Source organism: Periplaneta americana, chromosome 6, assembly GCF_040183065.1.
Source record: "Periplaneta americana isolate PAMFEO1 chromosome 6, P.americana_PAMFEO1_priV1, whole genome shotgun sequence".
NCBI classification, from domain to species: Eukaryota; Metazoa; Arthropoda; class Insecta; order Blattodea; family Blattidae; genus Periplaneta; species Periplaneta americana.
The window spans coordinates 101,273,171-101,296,342 of NC_091122.1; the positions used below are offsets into that span (position 1 = coordinate 101,273,171).

The following is a 23,172-nucleotide window of genomic DNA, read 5'->3' on the forward strand; positions in this document are numbered from 1 at the left end:
AGGGAATAGGTATTTATAAGTTTCGAAGACATACCGGTATTTTAAGTTTCACATTTTCATTATCTGTCATCATATTCATGTTTCTAGGAAATAATGTTAATGTCTGAGCTAAAATTCAACAAATTTTGGAATAAGTTTTGAATCTTTCAGTATATTGAATCTTTTGTATAGTTTATACATTACGGTAATTAAATTCATTAATTAACTAAGAATATAATGTAATTATTTTCATACTGACGAAATACAATCACTTTTAAGCCATATGATTAATGCCCTGCGGTTGATAATAAATTATAAAATATATTCATTCATTTCAATCTTTCTGTATAGAAACAGTACAAATATCTCCACATGAATTATGATAAATGCTCATGTAGGCCTATTACTTTATGATGTATGGAAGAGAAATAAATTGTTGCCAAAAATTTTGATGTTGAAACTGACAAACATAATGATTATAGCTATAGTTATAATCATATATTTTTATGATGATTGTAACCAAGATTATTATGACGATGAAGATACATAGTTAGAACTATTTTAATCTACCGTATTAATAAATATCTTTAACATACAACTTCAGATATTACAGCATAAAAATACTACTCAACAAAGAATAATAATTCATTTATGAAGTACACAACATTTCACGTTAAATTATTCATCATTGGTAAAAATAAACTTTGAATATCAAAAACTTAAATAAAACTTAATTTATTTAAAAAAAACTGGAAGAATATTATTTTTCAAACTAAAGCCTTACTTTTCTCAAACGAATTCAGTTTAAAATATTTATACTTAGAACTTAAATACCACCTGTTTCATTACGAACATTGTGGCCTCTTGTATTCTTCACAGCAAACCACTTCCCCGTGCCTACATACTTTTTATCAAATTTATAAAGGTGCGAGAACTGCAGCTCTGCTAACCTATGCTTGTATCCGACATCAGCTATGAAATGCTCTGCATAGGCCTGGAATAAGAAAAAATGCCAGTACATAATAAACAAAGTCATGTGTTTATTTCTGTGCATTGCAAATAATTCATATTGAAATGCCATTCTTGCCAGTCAACACTGTATTCTCAGCCATTTTAAGTAAAAACAGATTAAGCGAGAAGCAGAACAAAATCACGTGTTAAAATTACCAGTATTTAAATATTGTCCATAGAAAAGGAGCTGCATGCACAGCAACAGTACCTATTCAACAACATACATTATTACGCACATAGAATTAAGCACACGTATGTAATTAATGTTCTAAAAATGAACCTATTTTCTTATTTATTATTTGGATTGTTCATTTAAATTTTGGTATGCAATTGGATTTAGTTGTAATTTTTTTAAGATTTTAAAGATAACTTTAGCTCTAAAATATGTACACATCGCCGTACATAATGTGTTTGAAAAATGACGGGTTGGTGATCAATGCAATTAAAATAGAGGCAATCACTATTTTTCTGTTTAGTCATAAAGTACCGTATGGCAAATATAGACCTACAAATAAGTGAAGATATGAATTTAGCACTTAATAATGCTGACATAGTTGATGGCAGTGCGAGGAACGTACTATGTAAGAAGGGTCAATAGAAATGTTAAATAACCAAGTGTAAGGCCTACACATACTTCGCTAAAATAACATAATTCTTACAAGCGTAAAAAAATGTATTACTTGAATACAATACTTTCACGTGTTAAATAGAACTAAGTTATACTGTAAATACCTAGTTGACTACAGATACTAGAACAGATGCTCAACAATAACAACATACCACAAGAACACATTGAAGAAATCATCCACATTACAGACACCATTACTAAACAAAACTACTTCACATACAACAACAAATATTACACCCAAACCGAAGGCTTTCCCATGGGCTCACCCATTTCCAGCATATTAGCAGAAATATTCATACACAATATAGAACAGAAAACTCAGGAGTCAGACAAGGTTGTGGCCTCTCTCCTTTGCTTTTTAACGTTTATATGAATGCCATTGTGAAAGATTTTAGAGAAACAAAACACGGATATATCACTATTAACAGAAATTTAAAATTAGATGTAATAACGTTTGCAGATGATCTTGTTTTACTAGCAACATCAGAAGATGATTTGCAATGGTCAATATATAATTTAAATTTAATAGCAAAAAATATTCAATGGAAATATCCATTAACAAAACAAAAATAATGGCCTTTTGTGGTAAATACCCAATACCAAGCAAAATTTGTTTAAATAACACAATTTTGGAAAGAGTTACTGTAATGAGTTTAATTATTTAGGATATAAACTTTCTTTTGTTGAAAATTTGGATTTATTAGAGGAAACTGTAAAATTCAACAAATCAATGGGCATCATTAATAGAGTTTTAAAACCTTCATTAGTACAAAAATCAACTCGTACTCGTCTTTATCAAATAATAGCTCGACCAGTCTTATGTTATGGGAGTGAAGCATGGACTATAAGGACAAAAGATGAAAGCAGACTAACAGCTTGCGAGATGAGATTCATGTGCCGAACAGCTGGCTACACTAAATGGGATTGAAAGGAAAATGAAGATATCCTTCAAGAACTTAATGTGTCATCAATACTGGACCATCATAAATTTCACAGAATCTATTCTAAGCTCCAAGGACAACAAAGAGCACACAGTTGGACTTTTCCTTGATCTTAGTAAGGCATTCGACATGGTAAACCATGAAATCCTAATTCAGAAGTTGAGTCGCTTTGGTATAAGAGGATTAGCAGGTAACTGGTTCGCTTCGTATCTAAACAATAGAAAGCAAATAGTCGAAATTGGAGCAGTCAAGTCAAACATTGCTCCCCTAACAAATGGTGTTCTGCAGGGTTCCATACTTGGACCTATATTGTTCCTTTTGTATATAAATGATCTTCCAATAAGTATAGCCCAAGCCAAGACAGTGTTATTTGCAGACGATACAAATATTATTATAAATGATACTAATAGGGATAATTTAAAACAAAAAATCTATGAAACATCAACTCATTTAGAGAAATGGCTATCACACAATAAGTTAAGACTAAACACAAACAAGACCATTTGTATAAACTTTAGCCAACATCAATTACACGATCCTGTCCAAATATTACTTAATAATATCAGGATTAAGGAAGAAAGTTATACAAAGTTCCTAGGCATATACATTGACTCAAATCTAACATGGGAATATCATGTACAATTTTTGAATGAAAAATTGTCCAGATTATGTTATGTTTTTCGTATCTTAACCAAAATATCGCCCCTGAAGCTTCTATTGTCAATATACTATGGTTATGTACACTCAGTTATTGCATATGGCATAATCATTTGTGGCTCATCATCAAAATCCTTACAGATACTAAAATTGCAGAAGAGAATAATAAAAATCATGAAACAAGTTCCAATACGGACTGCGAGCAGAGGCATTTTTAAAGAGCTCAATATACTACCGGTCCCCTGTATCTACGTACTAGAAACAGTCTGTTACATCCATCAGAATGCAAAACAGTTTATACCAAACTCTGAATACCATGACTACAACACTAGAACTTCCAGTAATATGCATTTAAAATACCACAGGCTTACCAGAAGTCTTAACAGTATATCTCATAATGGTTGTAAATTATACAACAAGCTCCCCTTACATATCAGGAAGTGTACCCAAAAAATTTTCAAGAAATCGGTAAAAAATATACTGTTGAAGCACATGCCACTGAGCATAAACGAGTACCTAAATTTAAATCTTGAACAGGAAATGTAACAATCTCTAGTTTATATACTGTTATTGATTGCTGTTGTTTTCCCTGTTTACTGCTCCTTACCTTCCTCTTCATGTACCTGGTAGAACCACAAACTGACAAGATTGTCATTATAATAAAATACACAATATTAGAAAGTGATTATTATTATGTTGTAATTATAATTGTTGTCATTACTATTGTATTTGTTTACATTACTATTATACCATTGTATTAACATGTAATTGTTATCTGACGATGCCATGAATCCTTGTATTCTGACGGCTAATATATACAATTACAATTACAATTATATCTCCAGATATCAGTTAAACTGGAAGGAACACGTCTCAAGAAGGGTAATTCAGGAATCCGCCTCTGAGCATGAGTTCTCCTCTTTCAGGGGCGAGCTAAAGTTTTTTCTGTCTATATTATATGTTATGTAATAATTATTAGCAAAATAATAAATGAACAAAGAAACAAACAAACAAACAAACAAACAAACAAACAAACAAACAAATAAATAAATAAATAAATAAATAAATAAATAAATAAATAAATAAATAAATAAATAAATAAATAAATAAATAAATCCAGGATCCCTAAGGCAATAATGAAGTATCGTCCAAATGGGAAACGGTCACTTGGTCGACCTATGAAAAGATGGCAAGAAAATCGCTTTTTCAGGCCATAACAGTTCTTTTGGGACTAGTACTTGACAGGATGATGATGATGATGATGATGATGATGATGATGATGATGATGATGATGATGATGATGATAAATATAGAACAGACATACATACTAAACGAAGACAAAACAAATACGCAGACAACATCATATATTGGCACAGACACGTAGACAACATATTAATGACCTGTTACTAAATCTACGTATTACTCTGTGAAGAGATTTATTAAATCTACATACTTAGACTTCAACAAACAAAATTTGATAACTCAATCCCAAGGGAAAAAATGGAACTCTCTGCATCAAAATCAACAGTTGATTCCCGATTTACCACGAAAATCGTCTGTAGCTGCATTTAGATTGGCAACAGGCCATGATTGTTTGGCCAAACACCTGCATAGAATTGGAATATATCAGTTCCCTAACTGCCCATTGTGCAACTCAAACCAAGAAATGGATCCGGAACACCTCAAAATCTGTGCTTCAGTGGCTAGTCATGATAATATCTTTGAAAAATATTGGAGTGCAAGAGGTCAAATGACTTTATTGTCAAACGCCTGGCATTAGAAAACAACAACAACATTATATAAAGGAAACAAAAGACAGATTCAAAACCTACATCAACACATAAACAAAATACACTCAAAACTACACTACACATTAGAAATCGAAAATAACAAATCCATAAATTTCCTAGACATAACAATAACAAAAGTAGATAACAAGCACATTTTCAAAATCTACAGAAAACCACAATAACAACAACATACAGTCACAGCACAACACAAATATGCTGCATTTCGAGCCATGGTACACAGACTACTCAACTTACAAATGAGGCAGCAAGATTACAAAGAAGAAATAAATAACATCAAATACATAGCACAAGAAAATGAATACAATCCCAACATAATAGACAACATAATTACAAGAAACACAGAAACACAACACAAACACAAGAACACAAAAAATACATCACACTAATATACGAAAACAAAAAAACACACAAGATCGCATCTTCATTCAAGAAATTAAACTACAACATCGCATACAGAAAACAAAATACTCTACTAAAGCATCTCAACACAAACAAACAAATACAACATAACAGGTGTATACAAACTCACATGCAATAGCTGCAACAATTTCTACATCTGACAGATAGGCAGATCATTTCAAACACGTTACAAAGAACACATCACAGCCACAATCAAATCACACAAAAATTCGGGTTTTACTTTTTTTTTCATTGTATATAATCTTTAGTTTTTTTATTTAAGTTCAGTTTTTGTTTTGTAGTTTGCTTAATGAGTTTTACTTCCATATCTACAGAACACATCACAAATGCCAACCACACCTACAACATAGACACAGACATGGAAATTCTACATATCCAACCAAAAACCCAGAAACTAAACATACTAGAGCAATGCGAAATAATATTATACAGATACACAAAAACACACCCACAACAAATCCTCAAAACACAACTGAATTTCACTATTTGACTCCACACTACACAACACAAACGCATCCCCAGCGGGGGTGAAGGTACCAGAAGATGCAAGACTAGGACCACAGCAGCTCTGAAGATGGCTCCCAAGCTGAAAGTAGTCAGCCAGGTATTTATAACTTAGTTCTATTTAATATGTGAAAGTTATATATTGTATTCAAGTGATATACTATCGTTAAAAGTTGTGTAAACAAGAGATGTACAAAATGTATTGTTTTTCCAAAATAATGTGGCATTTAAAAAACTGCATGTTAATTATAATTGACTTCACTTACTTCTTGAAGATTCCTTATTCCAAGATGTGCCCGCATCTCGACATCACTCAAAAGAACACAATTCCATGGAGTCCAATCTTTCGTCACATCCCATCGACCCAAACAAAGTTTATAAAGGTCTTTAACCTCACTCAAAAGGGAGCGACAGTGCCAGATGTTAACTATCAGGTTGTAAAAGTCTTTATCCTAGATAAGAAAAAGATTAACAACAAATAATGACTTTAAATATTTATTGTTCAATTAACAGACAAATAATTTCCTAGTTTAAGTTTATGATTTTCAATACGAATAACAAAACAAGCACACATGCATGCCAATACATACGCATAAACACATTCTCTTGCACACTGTCTTCTTCTTTTTACATTAAATTTTATGTAGTTACTACTAAATTATGGTTCACGGTTTGTTTGTTTGTTGTTTTCCAGTAGAATCAAACTTGTAATAAGGTAGCTGCAGAAGAGAGGTTTTGGTGCATAGTCATTCTTGTGGAAATTATTTATAATATTTTTTTGTTTACACTTTCCTGAGGAGTTTAATTTCCTTACTCAGTTCACAAAGTGCAGTCGTAGAGAACGGTTGTGTAGTAAGCAGCATATACAAGTAGGTTAGCATGTGAAGAAAGTATGGGCGACGACCTAAATTCTTACAGGGCGCGAATCGGGTGCTTCAATGCAGGGCAGTGTTGCAGATGTTCAAAAGGTGAATATGCTATAGTGTCGGATAGAATCAACATATTTGTGGCCGTGGCTGTTTTATCATTTCTACTGATTATTGGAAATGTGGAGTTAAATCCTGGTCCTGGAGATACAGAAGGAAGAGTCTACAGTGATGAAGTGTTTCAAAGAGAATGGATAAACTATATGAAAGAAACGAGAGAAGACAGACTAAAGGCAAGTGTTCTACTAAACAAAGTAGCAAGTGATATAGATACATTAGTAAACAGATACACTGAAGTGGAAAAGAAGTTAAAGGAGGTTATCCAAGAGCAGGTGGTATTAAAATCGACAGTTAAAAAATGGGAAAATGATAGTAGAATTAATAACATTGTAATTTATGGTGTTGAAGAGCGCAATCATGAAAAAGGAATTGATACTGGTTTCGTAGTGTTAGAATTATTAACTAAGTATTTCAGTCTAAACTTGGACATAAGTGCGATTAATGACGCGTATAGAGTCGGTAACGGAAAAAAAAGACCAATTATTGTGAAATTGAACAGTTACTTTATCAAAGAGCACATCATTGCCAATACGCGTCAACTCAAAGGCACAAATATATTCATAGAAAATGACTTTGCAAAAGAAATTAGAGAGAAAAGAAAGAAACTAATTCCAATATTAAAAGAAGCTCGAGGTAAAGGATTGAGGGCAACTTTAGTAAAAGATAAAATGAAGAAAACGGAAACATAGTTAACGTAGAGGCCTTAAATAATCAATTCACTGAGGATTTATTAAGTTGCTGCAACAACAGAAATAACGAAATAGAGACTTGTGGAAATAGAGCATCATCGACACCACACGTAAATAGAAGTGCATCATGAAACAGGAAGTCTAGAAGCGTAGAGAGGACTGATAAGGAAAGTAACTCATCAAATGGGCAGAAGGAATCAGAAATAACAAATAGAAGAATTGATGAGCTTACGGGAGTGAATGATATTAGAGCATACCTAAATAAACTAGACAGCACTGTTTTCACAGATCCCTTTAGAAGAAAGAAGAGTGAAGAAGGAAAACCTAGTATGGAAGAAGAGGCTGGAACCAGGGAAGATGCTGTTTGGGGAGCTGGGGCACAGACTGAAAGAACGACCAGTGAGGGTAGTCTGAGGCGCACAAGTGAAAATGCAACAAGGAGAAGCGATTGTGGATCAACCGGCAAAGTCAGCGCAAGTGAATACCAATTAATAAGAATGCCACATGCCGTTGGTAGTCCGGGGTGCGCGAGAGGAAGTGCTACAATTTGGAGGAGCTGTGCGATACCGACCGATGAAGTAGAAGCAGGTGACGAACAGTTAATAAGAGGTAAAATGACAAATAGAAACTCTAACAGAAATGAAGTAGATTCAATCAAAACTATAGATACTGAACGAAACTACCTACTAAGAGATAGGCATCAACAAAGATTAAATTTTCCTAAAATCAGAAAAACTTATTATTAATTAAATAAGATAAGAAGACAGGTTTTGAAAATAGAGAACTAAGGTAGTTATTAAGGTATTCCGATAGCTATATTAATTAGTAAAAGTTCAGAAGAAAATTTGACTTTATAAATTGGTTAACTAATATATTTTAATTTCAATAAGAATGCAATTATAATAAATTTATTAGTCATCATAATAGAAATGAATCGATAATGAGTACATGCGATACAATGATGAAACTAAATTGAGGTTGATTATGTAAGCAACTTGTCAAGTTTGTTTTTAAGCAGGTATGCGGTAGTCTTCATAGAAGTTACGCAAAAGTTTCTGCTGACATGAAAATATTGCGAGAAAGAAAGAAAGATTAACCTACATATGGAATGCACCGATTCAGCTATTTCAGGTTCATGACTTACAGTATGTCGACATCTGATCACCTAATTGGAATAATAAATTATTATGTAAAATAAGACCTAAATATTACAATTAGATTTTGAAAAGGAGCAAATAAATAAGGTTTAAAGTCTTAAGGGTTATCACGATTGGTTTAAACATGCACTAAAACAAGACGTAAGTGCAAGTTTGAACCAATAAACTATTGAGATTTGTGATAGATTAATTAGTTTAGGAAATTGTATATTTATTATGTAGAACTACATTTGTATATAGATCTTTTGTTAAATCATTAAGTTTTGTACTTTTGTGAACTATATCAATAAATCTATCTATCTATCTAATTTCCTTACTCGAATTGCGATATATATTCAAAACATTTTTACATACCACATATCAACACCTGCTTAAGTGTATTAGGCAACATTCAATATTAGGAAGGACTTGGTCGAGCTATTGAGCTACTCAGTTATCTTGCCACGATAATAAACACTGCCACCTCTCCCCATTGCTAAACTGTAGATGTTTCTCTAAGCTAAATCTAGCTGCAGATATGGAATGTTATTTCAAATGTTTATGTAGGAGTCCAATCAATGGATAGGAATGAAGTGTCAATTCAAATAAGAAAGGTGAGCGTCTGTTATCAATCACTACACATGATTTTGTATTCTAAATTTTATTTGAAATTTTATCCTTCACAATTAAGTCCTTCTGTGATTAAATTCATGAATCTCCACTAGACTTGTGGATTTAATCCATTTACCTTATGGCATCCCACTGTAAAGCAAACAGTAAGCCTACTGTTTGCAATATTTACATAGACTATTTTCCAAGAGAATTTCCCATTTCGTGAAAAAGTTGTATTTTAGTTTTGTTTTTGCTACAAAAATCCTCATACAAATTTTATTTTAACACCTACTTTATAAATGCATTGTGAACGTATTAATAAAATTACCTGCATTATAAAAGCAACTGAAGAGAAACATTTTCGTCTTCTCTCATCTCGTCTCAGGGCACGAATCATGAATCGATATGGCTCTAAATCAATTCTCGACCTCGCAATTTCATCAGTCCAGGTGCAGGACATACACACATTTAATTTCTGAGTCTTTGCAAAGATAGCAAATTCATTGAATGGCTTTAATCTCTGACACTGTTTGCAGAAGTGCATTTTACCTTCATTTGCTTTCCAATCAAATATCTGTAAAATATAAAACAGGCATACAGATATAGGCCTACTTTAATCTTAAATTTTCACAAAATAGAACAGTAACAATAAAGTCATACTTGATGACCCTAATCGAGCAAATGTCCTCGAAATTGAATGTTAGCATGGTATAATGGGTATGTGGAGTGCTTTTCTTCTCGAGAAAAAGGTGGTGGAACTCAGTGAAGAATATGTTATAGCAGGTTGAGAAATGATTATTGTCCAGTGCGTGGGAATTTTGTAGTTTTCACTTCCTTTTTGTCCAACATTTAAGACTTTCAAGGTCTACGCTGAGTTAAAATAAAATTTATGTTAAAACATAATTATTAACACATTTCTCGGTTCCATGATAAAAAAAAATACAACAAAACGTTGCCAGAATGCCATTTCGGCACGTTCTGCCAGAAAAATACACTGGGTATGAGTATATTATCCTTCCTTCTAATCTGCAATGAGAAGGTATCCATTGTAAAACAACTATTTTTGTCCGTTTTTTGTAGAAACTTAATTTTGGTATAGATTTCTCTCTCTCTTTTATCTTTTGATAATAATGAAACAATAGCCTGAATTGCAGATTTTGAATTAAAAAATATGGCTACATCAGTAAATGAATTTATTCCGTAAATGAACTGTTTTAGACCCATATCAATAGTTTTTAATTCACTATCGTAGGCATAAAAGATCACAATAAACACTGTTCCAGCAATATTATTTTGTTGCAGAGATCCATCTACGTAAATGTGTAATCACTCTGATTTTGGATATAATGTACCTATAGTTTCTAATATTAGTAATTTCATCAACACTTACAATATGTTTGGCTGCTTCAGGATTGAATTCTGGATCTTTCATTAGTTCAATGAAGAGCTTCTGTGTTCTCTGACGGAGGGTGCAGAGGTCCTTTGTTTTCACACCACGTAACAGACAGTTGCACTCTCTCTCAAATAAAGAAATCAACTCATTTGTCATCATAGGATTGTATGACTTGAGCTGTAAGAACGTAAAATTGTAGAATAGTAATAAAGTTGGACTAAACTTACAGTGGGTGAAATAAATAACTTGTAAAGGAAAATGTCACCAAAGTTAACACCATGGCTAGGTTAAAATTTCAATTATGAAGACACTGTATGAACAATTTGTTAATTTTTTACGAAACAAACAGAATTCTAAAGCAAATACCACTATCTGTGTCAAGTATAAGTGCAAACAATTAAATAAATAAATGAATGTGTAATAAATTATGACAACCTTAACTACTTATCTCTGAAACATTCATTTCATATTAAAAAATGTCGAAGCACATTACATTCTTACACGTGCCTGTGAAGCAGTCTGAATGCACTTATTTCTGCCTGCTTACCGCATATTTTAAGCTGATCAGTAGTTCTATTCTTTCCTTAGTAGAAACATTGTCTTGGCACATGATGTAGTACAGTTCTTTCAACTCTTTTGCCCGCTGAATATGAACAGTTTCCATGGACACTTCCTTCCCCTTGTATCCTATCCAAGTAACTGGAGTGGCACACTGAATAACAAATACCTGGTCTCAATAACAAGGCAATGGTAGGCCTATAGCTGAAAATTCCACACATCTTAGTCTCCTTGTATAGGCACTAAACTCAATATGCCTGATTATGCATTCATACGTTTATTGGACTAATATGAAGTATGACTTTTTCGTAGCTTAATCTGTTTAAAAATTTTATCATTTTTGAGATAGTTAACAACACAACTAAATCAGAACTACTTTTTTTTTAATAATTTTTTTTTAACTTTTATGTAAACCTATGTGATATTTGCTTGTTAAATTAAGTTTATCAGGCAATATATTGGCATCTTCTGTTTTAAAACGCTTAAGTATCATTATTATTAGTGCAGAATCATTATAATTATTTAATTATTTCATAAGTGCAATAATTATATTTTGTTAATTTTAAATTATTAAGCAAATGTACAATTTTCCACCTACCTATTTCAATTCTGTAAGCAAATATAACTTTTGTCACCTGAGCAGATTAATTTTTTGTCAGTTCTTAGTTTCAGAGATTTGGAATCTTATTGCTTTATGGAATGATTTGACGTGACAGAGTAAACAATATATCTTCAGGGCTCAAGTAAGATTTTATGGTTTTCACAGTTTCAATGTAATGTATGATATAATGGCTTTTGTACTGCATTAAAGATGCAGGAACATCCAACATTTCAAGACTCGGTATCAACTTCATCATCAGAGAAGGCAAGGAAATAAGAAACCTATTTGTTGAATCTTTTACCAAAAGGTATTCTTCATTATCTGACGATGGAACCATTACGTGACTCCAAAATATTTATTTTTCTGCTTTGACAAAGTATTCTGAATATGATGCCATGGGATATACAGAAACATTGCCTCCCAACTACCATGGTGGCTCAGTGCTGGAGTACTGGGCTTATAAGCCAGAGAGCCTGAGTTCAAAACCCACTGTACCCTGAATTTATAATTGTATTGGGCAAGCCCATGGTCCAGGCAATACAGGGGTTTTCTCCGAGTACTTCAGTTCCCTTGTGACATTCCAACAATTCTCCATCATCACCATTCATTACGAGTGTAATCTGCACCCACCACCTTTGGTGCACTCTCATACTCTCGATGAATTAAGCAGTTTAAGTTTCTCGGCACTACCGACATCTTTGAGCCACTCTTAGAGTGGGGATGAATAATGACATGTTAAGGGTCCTGACATTGGACAAAAAATTTGCCTCCTACAGTGCATCTGTCATAAGAGTTCAAGTTCAGGGCATTTGTAGGGTATTGCATGCTGCATTTCACCTCAGTCTGTTGTCGTTCGTGTGTCATATAGTGTAAGCTATTGTGTTTTTCTAATTGTTTGAGAACATCGAAGGGATTATTCATTAGTGTTTTTCTAATCAATTAAGGATAGCGTACGGCATATTGCAGCGAGTTTTGTAGTTTTAACTTAGTCAAAAAAAGGATGAAAATATACGACAAGCCATAATATTTCGCAAGAAGAGATTAGTCAAGTATTTTAGAACAATTTTCGGAGATGTCAAAAATGTATTGAAGCAGGAAGTGGACAATTTGAACATTTCTCGTGACAGGTAAGATGCACTTTTATTAATTTTTAAGTTGCTTATAAACACTAACCTGGTGAACACGTTTTAGAAAGTAAAGTTACTCTGTAGAAACAGCAGCCAATTTTGCAGTAACTGTGGGAAGCATATAACAGAAACTGCCACTGAGCTTGTGGTGTGAGGGAAATATATTATATGAAAGATCCTGCATATTTCACAATTCAAGGACCCAAAAATCTAGCATCACGTTGAATACTGTTTAAATCAAATTTAACTAAATTGTAAGGGAAAATGTTAGAATAATGTACAGAAATTTGAACTTTTCAGAAACAAACAAACCAATCTTCTCTGTTCTCTCGCTCTTTTTCCATATGATAGGAACCAAAATATAATTTACATATTTATACAACTAAAATAAAATAATAAAAAAAAAACAAGCAGTATCGTACTGCAGTAGAACAGCTCTTAGTACGGTAATGGATTGAATAGAGAGATTTATCTTTTTCTTGCCACCCCTTATGAATGATACAGCTGATAGCTCCAAGGTGTTGGCTGTTTCTATATCCATGGCATGTTATAAAAACCAAAAATGTCGCATCATTCTGTTTAGGATTGTTACAGACATATTTTTTCATGTTTTTTAAGAGCCTCTACGAATTATTACATTGACCTTGATGGTCTTATGATTACTGCACTTGCTTCTGGTCCAAACCTGACTGAAAGCACTGTATGTCAAATAAGAGTTTCCAAATTAAGGCTTCCTTTGGAAGGCAAATAACATTATGAATACAGGTAGTGTGTCACACGAAGTTATGATAAGAAGAACCTTGCAACATACAATTACCAAAGAAGTAAATAAAATCATTTCAAACATTGTCACCGCACTATCATTAGACTATAGTTCTTGCTTCCAGACTATCAACAAACCCCCATTGATACCCATTTTTACTTTAAAATATAAACAAAGCTATCACATTATAGGCTACAGTCATGCACAACCAGTTATGAGAAGTAGAAATTATATATTCCTATTGAACGCCTCGTGTGGTACCGGTAGTCAGTATGCAAAGCTCTTCTGTCTCAGTGTTAGGTTTAACGAATATTAAGTTGTTTCTCACTCCTTGTGAGTGAACGGCAAAGGCAGACCACATTGAGCCATGCAGGAGTTCCAAGAGCCTTTGCAAGCACGTGATTATCATCGTGTAATTGATAATTCTTCCTCTCTCACTACATTCAATCAATCATCCATTGATCCATCCATCGACTCATTGATTCATTCATCCATCAATTCATTGATTCATTCATGCATGGATTAATTGATTGATTTATTGATTCACTGATTGGTTTATTAATTAATTAATTGATTCATTGATTCATTCATCCAGATATTACAGTTTGGTATCGTCAAGAGCAACAACATGCATCGCTGAGTACAACCAATAGAGCTTGAGAGTACTTTTTTTTTGTTAATAACACTCTACCTTCTTAAGAAATTATTTATTAATGAAATAATAATGCAGCTGTTTAGAGTAATTGAAAGGCATTACATATTAACAACTACTGTTTTAGAGCTGTGCATTTTGAGTTTAAAGTGTGAATGTTACATTAGAATATAATTATGTACTTATTTGCTCTTCTATTTAGTACGAGTAAGTAATAACTGTAATTTATTCTGTCCTTGCACATCTTTACACACAAGATTTCATATTTTGCATTACACTAATTTTCTTTGTTGCTACTGGTGTCCATTTGTTCATTTATATGTTAGTTATGAAGATAAATTAAAGTGTCCAATCAATTGTAGGCCAATATAAATCAAACACATTTTTTAAAATGAGACAAAGTAAATTTCCTTCAGTTGTTACTCCGTTTGTGTATCTACTCAGAAAATGTTAGTTTCATGTATGATGAAGTGCGCCTGGTGTTCTGTCTAGCCTGCAAAACATAAGGGATAACCAGGTTGGTCGGATTCTCGACCTTGATGGATGTTCTCTGATGGTCGAATCTAAACCTGTTGTAAGTGCTATTCTGCAGCTCTCTATTACAGGCAACCAAAGACCCTTGGGGTGACGAGATGTTACTTCCTCCTTGCGAGACAATCAGTACTAAATACCAATAGATATGACAATTCTATTGGCCGCCTTTGCCTCTAAGGAAACATCCTCGTTTTCTGCTACAAGCTGTATGAACCCCAGGGCCACAGTGCAGCCAGAAGGATTAGATCAATGAGAAAAGACTATGACTCCCGTCACAATATCAAATACATTATTGGTGTCATAAATACATTAAAATTCAAGGCTTTACAGATTTTTACTTATATTGTATGAGCAGTTCATAGTAACTATAAGCATTATCAGTACCAAGAAGTATGGATTCTGTATCAAAACTTGAAGCTTAGAATAAGTATAAATACTTACATAAAATAAGATTATTTTGCACATATTTGAATATTTCAATTCTTTCTTTACACTCAGCTGCTTCTTTATACGAATGGTGATTCAAGACATTACTGTACCATATTAAAATGAGAAAACGAAGCAAGTTAATTATTTACCTTTTCCAAAATGCTTAACTCTTTTTTTGCTATCTTCTCTTTCTTGAGTTCAAGTCTGTACCTCTCAATAGTATTAAGAGACTCGATCTCCTTTTTAAGCAACAAACAAAACTCTGCTTTCTTGGGGGCTACAGTTTCCATACTTGAAATGCGTCTAACTTCAGCCTTTCTCCAATTCTCAACCATTGCATATAGCATTTCGTAATCAGCTCTTGTCCTTGGGAATATCTTCCTAACAAGTTCTTTTCTTATGCGTTCATCACGTTCTCTTGATGCTCTCTTACCCTCTTCTTTCTCCCAGAACAGAAATTCTTGATGTTCTTTTTTCATCTTTGCAAACCTTCTCCTGGCCATACATCCCCTCCAGTGCCGCTGGATAACAATAGCCTGAAAGTTACGGAGACATGGTTAGAAAGAAATTTTACAATTCATTTTCATTACTTCTATTTTCATTCAATCACTGGCTTCAACAATGGAAAGTTGATCAGTAATATATAAATGTTAAAAGTGTATATAGAACAATTAGGATTAAAAATAATTGTTGTTTAATCAAACCTACAAGTGTGTCTCATTAGAATCTACAAAGAGTTCAGTATGGAATCTCCACAGAACTATTAAAGTGACAAAGATGTTCTCATACTATCACAAGAAACAGTATGTTTTAGAAGCCTTAATCATTAACATGCCTGTCATTATATCAAAATTTGTAGTTTCAAACTCCATTGAGGGCTATTGATTTTAGGCACAGTAAAAATTCTGTACATGTTTCCTGCAGAAGGAAGGCAAAGCCGACCAGTTCTTTTTCATTTCAAATTTTCTGCTTTGAGAAGATGTCTTTGCAGGACAACGTCTTGTGGGACCACAGAGGTCTCTGATGAATAAAACATACAAGTAGAAAATACAAAGGGTGTATACAATAAACCAATAGACTGAAGCAATAGCATCAATATCTCGGGAGAAGAAAAAACAAATCATCTGTGAGCTAACTGAAGAATATTAAACTGGTTTTGTACTTGGTTGCTCGACATCAGACAAACTATCTTGAAGATATTTTATAATGTATTAAAAAAATGCCATGACAATTCATAATTACCTCCTAATTTCACAGACAGTAATAACTTCCGGAGCAGAAAGTATAAATGAAAGTATTGGTACAGTTTTATTTTTACAAGAATTTTATTTTTAACAGAGTTTCTGAGATGTTTTCAAACTGTAAGGAGAATGTCAAATAGGTCTAATCCCAAAGAAAATCCTCATATTCTTCTCGCCAAACTCGTCAAATAACATCTCGTTATCATCAATTATACTGACATTACATAATCACTCAGTTAATATAGATTCACTGAAAATCCGATCAGAAAACGAAGTTTTAACAATAGTAAATTTTTAATACGTACTCCCATACATCACTAGAATAGTAGCTTTTCTGTACACCTAATAAACTTAACAATACAATAAAATTGTACTCTATGACTCTGAGCCAAGCATTCAAGTTACAGTATGTTCATCAAATTCAAAAACAATTTTAATCAAAGAAAAATGTAATATAAGTAAAAAAAATATATAAATACAGTATACAGGGCAATTACAAATGATTCATCAGGTTTTGAATCAAATATATGAGAAAACTATGGATGCAATATGTTAGTGCTATAATCATGAACCGAAAGAAAAACTCTGAAAGTTTACTTTTCCATTGTTGTAACTCTGGCGCATGTAGACAAACAGCAGCACAAGGATAGTTTTCAAAATGATGTCTATGCAGCAGAAAGCATTCGCAGTTTTAGAATATGAGAAGTCATTTTCCTTTGCAACCATACAGCGTGCGTTCTGGAGACAATACCCTGGAACAGGCTTGAAGAAGTGGGTGCCATTTTTGGCGTATGTTATAAGGTAGAATACGTCATTCATCCTTTCCTTCCACCCCAGCATTATCATTGACTTGGTAGGGGAGGGGATTTGTATTCAGTGTCTGTGTTATGTGATTGCGTATGGGTCACAGAGACGTCAATCAAAGCCAGTGGACTGTGGACAGGGAAGCAACGCTTTCCCCATGCTTTCACCCCTCTCTCGTCAGTTCTGCATCCCTGTCCTGGAACTTCACCACCAGGTCACCAAAGCATTCTGAGATGGCATCGTCAATTTAAAGCAACTGATACTGTGAGTAAAGGTAAAAGCAGTGGACGTCCAAGCGTTTCTAATGAAACAGTGGAGCGAGTGAGGGTAAGTTTCATTCGCAGCCCTCAGAAATCAACATACTGTGCCAGTTGGGAACTTGATATTCTGCAACCGACTGCATGGAAAATTTTACGAACCCGATTGCAAATGAAACCGTACTGCAAACAGTTACTGTAAGAGATAAAACTGGAAGACCTCGTCAAACGATATTTATAATTCCATGCAGGCAGCTATGGAGGAGAATGATGGTTTTGAGGACTTTCTAATGTTTAGTGACGAGGCCACATTTCACTTGAGTGGCAAAGTAAATCGCCATAATGTACGCATCTGGAATACTGAAAAATCACATCTGACAGTGCAACATGAACGAGATTCTCCAAAAGTGAATGTGTTTGCTGCAGAACCAGAATATTGGTTCCCACCAGTTATGAGACAAATAATTCTGAGTGCTATGATACATTGCACACTCTGTACCTTTGCATTCAAATTAATATCAGTATTCTGACACTCTTTAATCTGTTCACATGTGCTTCCTCTCATTTCAATAATTTTATTGCACTAACCTTTCTGTCCAAGTGAGCACATCTCTGCAGTTCTTCGGCAGTTCTGTATTTTCCGGCTTGAAGTATTCTATCATTTTGGCATGGAATATAATGATCTTCTTTGCACATTTGAGTACCAACGTCATATGTAGTATTCTGTACACTTTCCTTAAATTCAGCTGTCTGTGTATCGCGGGAATTTTTTCCTACATAAAATTGTAATAGATGCTTTTAAAATAAGAAAATTACTTCTACAGTAAGATTTCAGCAGGGAGGTTGAGAAGAAAATTCTGAATTTGCAACCATGTTGGATTTAATTTCTGATGTTTCGGAATTATATACAGGTTTCATTCTCAGATAGATATCAATTCAGAATTAGAAAATTTGCGTATTTTGCTTTGTCTATAATTCTTAGCTAGCCCAAAAAATTGATTAATATGTATTTCCCCATCTTTTCTCGATGTGTTCCTTCCTTATAGATGTTTAATTGATTGGGCTAGTCAAGCAATAACGAAATCAAAGAGTAGACAACAATTCCTGGTCTTGAACTATATGATTCTGAGGATGAAACCTCTAAGTGGTCCCAAAACGTTTGAGATATTGAAACTCACATGGTTGCAAATTCAGAATTTTCTTCAGTGACTTCTATTACTCTCTAAATTTCGATAGTATCCATAGAACAGCTGTGCTGCAAATCCAGAAATCATGTTTTCCTGGTCAAGCACGCTAATGTTAATTGAAAAGAGCAGTATAATTGCAATGAAAAAGAAAGTTATACAAATTTATTACATTAGACTACTACTATACTATACTATTGTTTAATTGATTTGTTGTTATCTGTTCCAAACTCATATTACGTGTCAAGAATAAAATCTAATGCAATATAAAACGAAAGATTAAGAAGTCGTGTTAAGTGAATTAGAAGAAGTATCTGGTAGTTAACCAGAAGATACAAACCCTATTTCCAGGAGGTGTAGTGAAAATTTCTATCACAGAACTGAAAAAGACTGAGAACCCATAAACTTTGAAAAATAAGTAATGCTGATTTACTTGAGGCAAAGTGGCCGAACTGAAGTGTATCATTCAATTGCATTAACGTGCTAATGCTGGTGTATTTTGGTTTTAATAAATAATAGATGTGTGTTAATTTAAATGAGTCTTCAAATTTTATATATGGTTCGGAATATAAAAAAATCAATTAATAAATGTGACACTTTGACATACATGATTTTCCAAATGAACTCAATGTAAGGGTGATGATGCGAGATATTTTTTTCACACTTTGTCTAGTTGCAGAAAGAGCCAACATTTCGGAGCTACACATTGGCTAAATCATTAAGAACAGCAAGAAAATGGAAATCTATCTGCTGAATCTATAGGCCTACCAAGAACTATTCTCTAGGACTGGACCATTCAAATCTGTTAAACATTCCCCCCTATACAGGCCAATTTAAATAATATGATTTAAAACTTCCAAGGTGTGACCAGCCTCATGGGCTAGTGATCAGAGCTTCTGACTACAGTTCATGAGGTCTCGGGTTCGATTCCCAATTAGAACACAGGAATTTTTCCTTAAAGGGGAATGTTCCTGTGTTCGTCCATGGTCTGGAAAATTAGGTTAAGCTTAAGTTTAAGACAGTTTAAGACCTCTCCTGGCACTTCATAATCATCCTATCATCATTATCATCATCGGAGCAGCATAACTCCGCCTTCCAGGAGCCCCAACCTCAGAAGTGGCTTACAAATAAGCCAGTGTCAGGAAAGACCAGAAATATGTCAAATAACAACCTGGTGGCATTGCATTAAAAAAGGAAATTTTCAAGGTGTTTGACGTAGTGAGATATTCTTGGAATTTTGCATTGTAGCTTCGAAACATTAGCTGTTCCTTCATCTGTGATGCAATGTAAATACCAAAAAATCCTGTGCACCACGTTAAAATCTTAAATCATATTCAATACCGGTATAGTGATGGTTCAATACATAATTTCCGTTGGCATATCAATGGACAGTAATTTATTAACAAAAATGAATCACAAATGAAATGCCAGTGACAGACTTCCTTTACTAATTACTGGAGCGATCACTTCCGATTTTCAGACAATTATTGCACATCTTTCACGAAGAAGATTATCCTTTGTTACGCACAGATGCTTCCAATTCTCTTTCCGTATTTCCGAAACTGGTGGAAGTCACTAAGTCTCATGCAGGTCTGTAGTAAAAACTTTCCAAGTATTTCCAGCCGTTCATTTACCAGAACAAGAATAATAATTTATACAACAAGAATATAAAGTGACTCATTTTTGTATGCGTGAGACGTTTTTTAAAAGAACCATCAGGTAAGTTTAAAAAATCTCACAAGTACAGTAATGAGTCCCATTGTTTTGTTGTATACAAGATTTTTTCACTATTACTTTGAATAAATATCATATCTGAATTTTTCAGTTCCTGTGAAATTCACAAATGCCATACTGAAGTGTGAATTAACGACAATAATTGTGTTAGGTTGGTAGTGTAAAAACTCTATTTAATGTATTACACACATAACACAACTACTATTTACCATATGCTGATGCACTAAAAAATAATGGTGCTGTCTGCGTGAAAGCGTGATGATATTCTAAGCCAGTTTCTTTATGTCTGTAGCCTCCAATATAAGGCTTAATAATGCATCTGTTCTCAATTTCAATAACAACATCTCTCGCCTCTTCAGTAGCTGAAAAGGAAATAACTTCATCAGTTTTAACCGTGGTGCAATCCCTATTGTTACACAGTTGGGCGCAATGTATCTGAGAGATACCTTTCATATTAATGTCTGTGTTGTGCCTGAAAATTATACCACGCTTAAAATTTGTATTTATTTTGTAACATTACACTTAATTTTGTATTTTAGAATAATTACATTTTCATTTTGTTTTCAATATACATCCTAATGCTGAAATAATAATAGGCATTCTAGAAATACTTGACAACTATACGTTTCAATACATTTCATAACATCTTGCATATTCCTGGGATCGTTTTTATTTTCTTTTCTTTTTTTTTTACTTGGTTATTTTAACGACGCTTTATCAACTACTAGGTTATTTAGCATCGATGGGATTGGTGTTAGCGAGATGAGGCCGAGAATTCGCCATAGATTACCTGGCATTCGCCTTATGGTTGGAGAAAACCTCGAAAAAAATCCAACCAGGTAATCAGCCCAAGTGGGGATTGAACCCGTGCCTGAGCACAACTCCAGATCGGCAGGCAAGCATATTAGTCGACTGAGTTATGCTGGTGGCCATGCCTAGGATCGTTAAAATCATATACTTTGCCTTTTTTTTCCTGCAATATCCTGTTCACAATAATAGAACATTCAGCACTGCAAGCTGCTGAAACAGTTATATGAGCGCATGCAATGAGTGTCTCAGATACTTCTGATTAAAAATAAATTGAAGTTCAACAACAGATGGTCAATAATGAATCAAGTGATGCAACAGTGGATTCTAAGCAGCTATTACGAAGTACAACTGTTACAACAATGACGTTACGTTTTAAAAAATCTGGGAAGTGGATCTCTCAGATACATTGCACCATGACAATCTACCAGTCTTGTGTTCTTATGAAGCCTACTGAAGAAAGCCTTCTATTAGAAAGCCAGTACTGGTACCAGTACTGGTCTACTATAAGCTCAAGTGTCAACTACTAAATCTGCTTACAATCAGAATTGAATTTTATTCAGGACAGAATTATTACAGACCAGGGACTTGGTACAAAAAGTAATGTTATGAGAGATAACAAATTCTATTCAATATTAAAGATTTATTAATTTGTCCTACAGAATAATATCTGTAATATTAATTGACAATGAATATTTGAGGAGCAAAATTCCCTCTAGCACTGGGGATCGAACCCGGGTCCTTGGTTCTACGTACCAAGCGCTCTGACCACTGAGCTACGCCGAATTCAATCCACAGCACCGGATCGGACTCTCCTCCTTCAATGTTTCCCTTTTGGACTGACTCCAAGTTAGGCATATATGTTGACGGTTTATTCTATTCAGATCACAGTGAATGGATAATCTGGAAATTTCTGTTGAAATAAGTGTGATCAGTCTGATATTCAGTGGATCTAAAACCAATTCAGACGTAGGATCTGGGGTACCGTATATGATTGGGCACTGTAAAACAGTTTTACAGCCTGAGATTTTTACCATTATGGCAAGTAGGCCTACATGGGAAAATACTTGAATGTATAATGTCTGATCTTCTAATAGGTACTCTCTGATAGCCACTGCATTCAAAGCTCTAGAGTGAAACCTACTATTAATAAAATGTCTGCAGTCACTCATGAGACTAGCTCTGAGCACAATTTAGTCAAAGTGATACAGTTAACTGAACAAGAAGTAATTCACGCGAATTAAATGATTGACAGATTGGTCAAGAAACAAAGAAAAAGTAATAATTTGATTTGATACCTGCCAAGTAGGCAGCAGGAGTGGATGATTATAAAACCTGCAAGCTTGAGGTACTCATAGGTTCTAATCAAAGAATCAAATACGAAGTTTTTAAAAGTGCTCAAACTAAGCAGAAATTAACTAGAATGGATTGATAGTCTAATAAATGAACATCATGAAGTAAAAGGTCATTTTAGGTGGATTTTATTGTTTTAAATGTTAAAAGACAGGCCTTTATGTGAATGCAAAGCTTTAGCACAACTAAGAGCTCGCAATTTTTGAATTGTCATTGAAGTATATTACCTTTTTTAGCCTTTCTAACACTATTAAAGTTTAAATTTAAGAAAGTTTTATGTAGAGTTATTTAATTCGAAAATTCAACTGTGAGATCGTAACAGGCCATAGGGCCTAATACTTGAAAGGAAGAAGAAGAAGGA

At 33.7% G+C, this 23,172-nt stretch overlaps 1 protein-coding gene across 3 annotated transcripts in view; it reads right to left on the reverse strand.

Annotated features, from left to right (window-relative positions):
* Positions 1–201: 201 nt before the first annotated feature.
* The window catches only part of LOC138701559 (IQ motif and ubiquitin-like domain-containing protein), a 35,940-nt gene continuing 12,969 nt past the window's right edge, over positions 202–23,172 (reverse strand). For 2 of the 3 annotated variants that reach the window (XM_069828576.1, XM_069828578.1), the window contains 8 exons: positions 20,861–21,013; positions 18,322–18,506; positions 15,581–15,967; positions 11,315–11,479; positions 10,765–10,944; positions 9,703–9,948; positions 6,218–6,403; positions 202–973 (listed from right to left, as the gene is read on the reverse strand). In XM_069828576.1, the coding sequence (XP_069684677.1) occupies positions 806–973; positions 6,218–6,403; positions 9,703–9,948; positions 10,765–10,944; positions 11,315–11,479; positions 15,581–15,967; positions 18,322–18,506; positions 20,861–21,013 (1,670 nt within the window). In that variant the 3' untranslated portion in view covers positions 202–805. The remainder of the gene's footprint in view (positions 974–6,217; positions 6,404–9,702; positions 9,949–10,764; positions 10,945–11,314; positions 11,480–15,580; positions 15,968–18,321; positions 18,507–20,860; positions 21,014–23,172) is intronic. The other variant, XM_069828577.1, reaches the window with a different exon arrangement.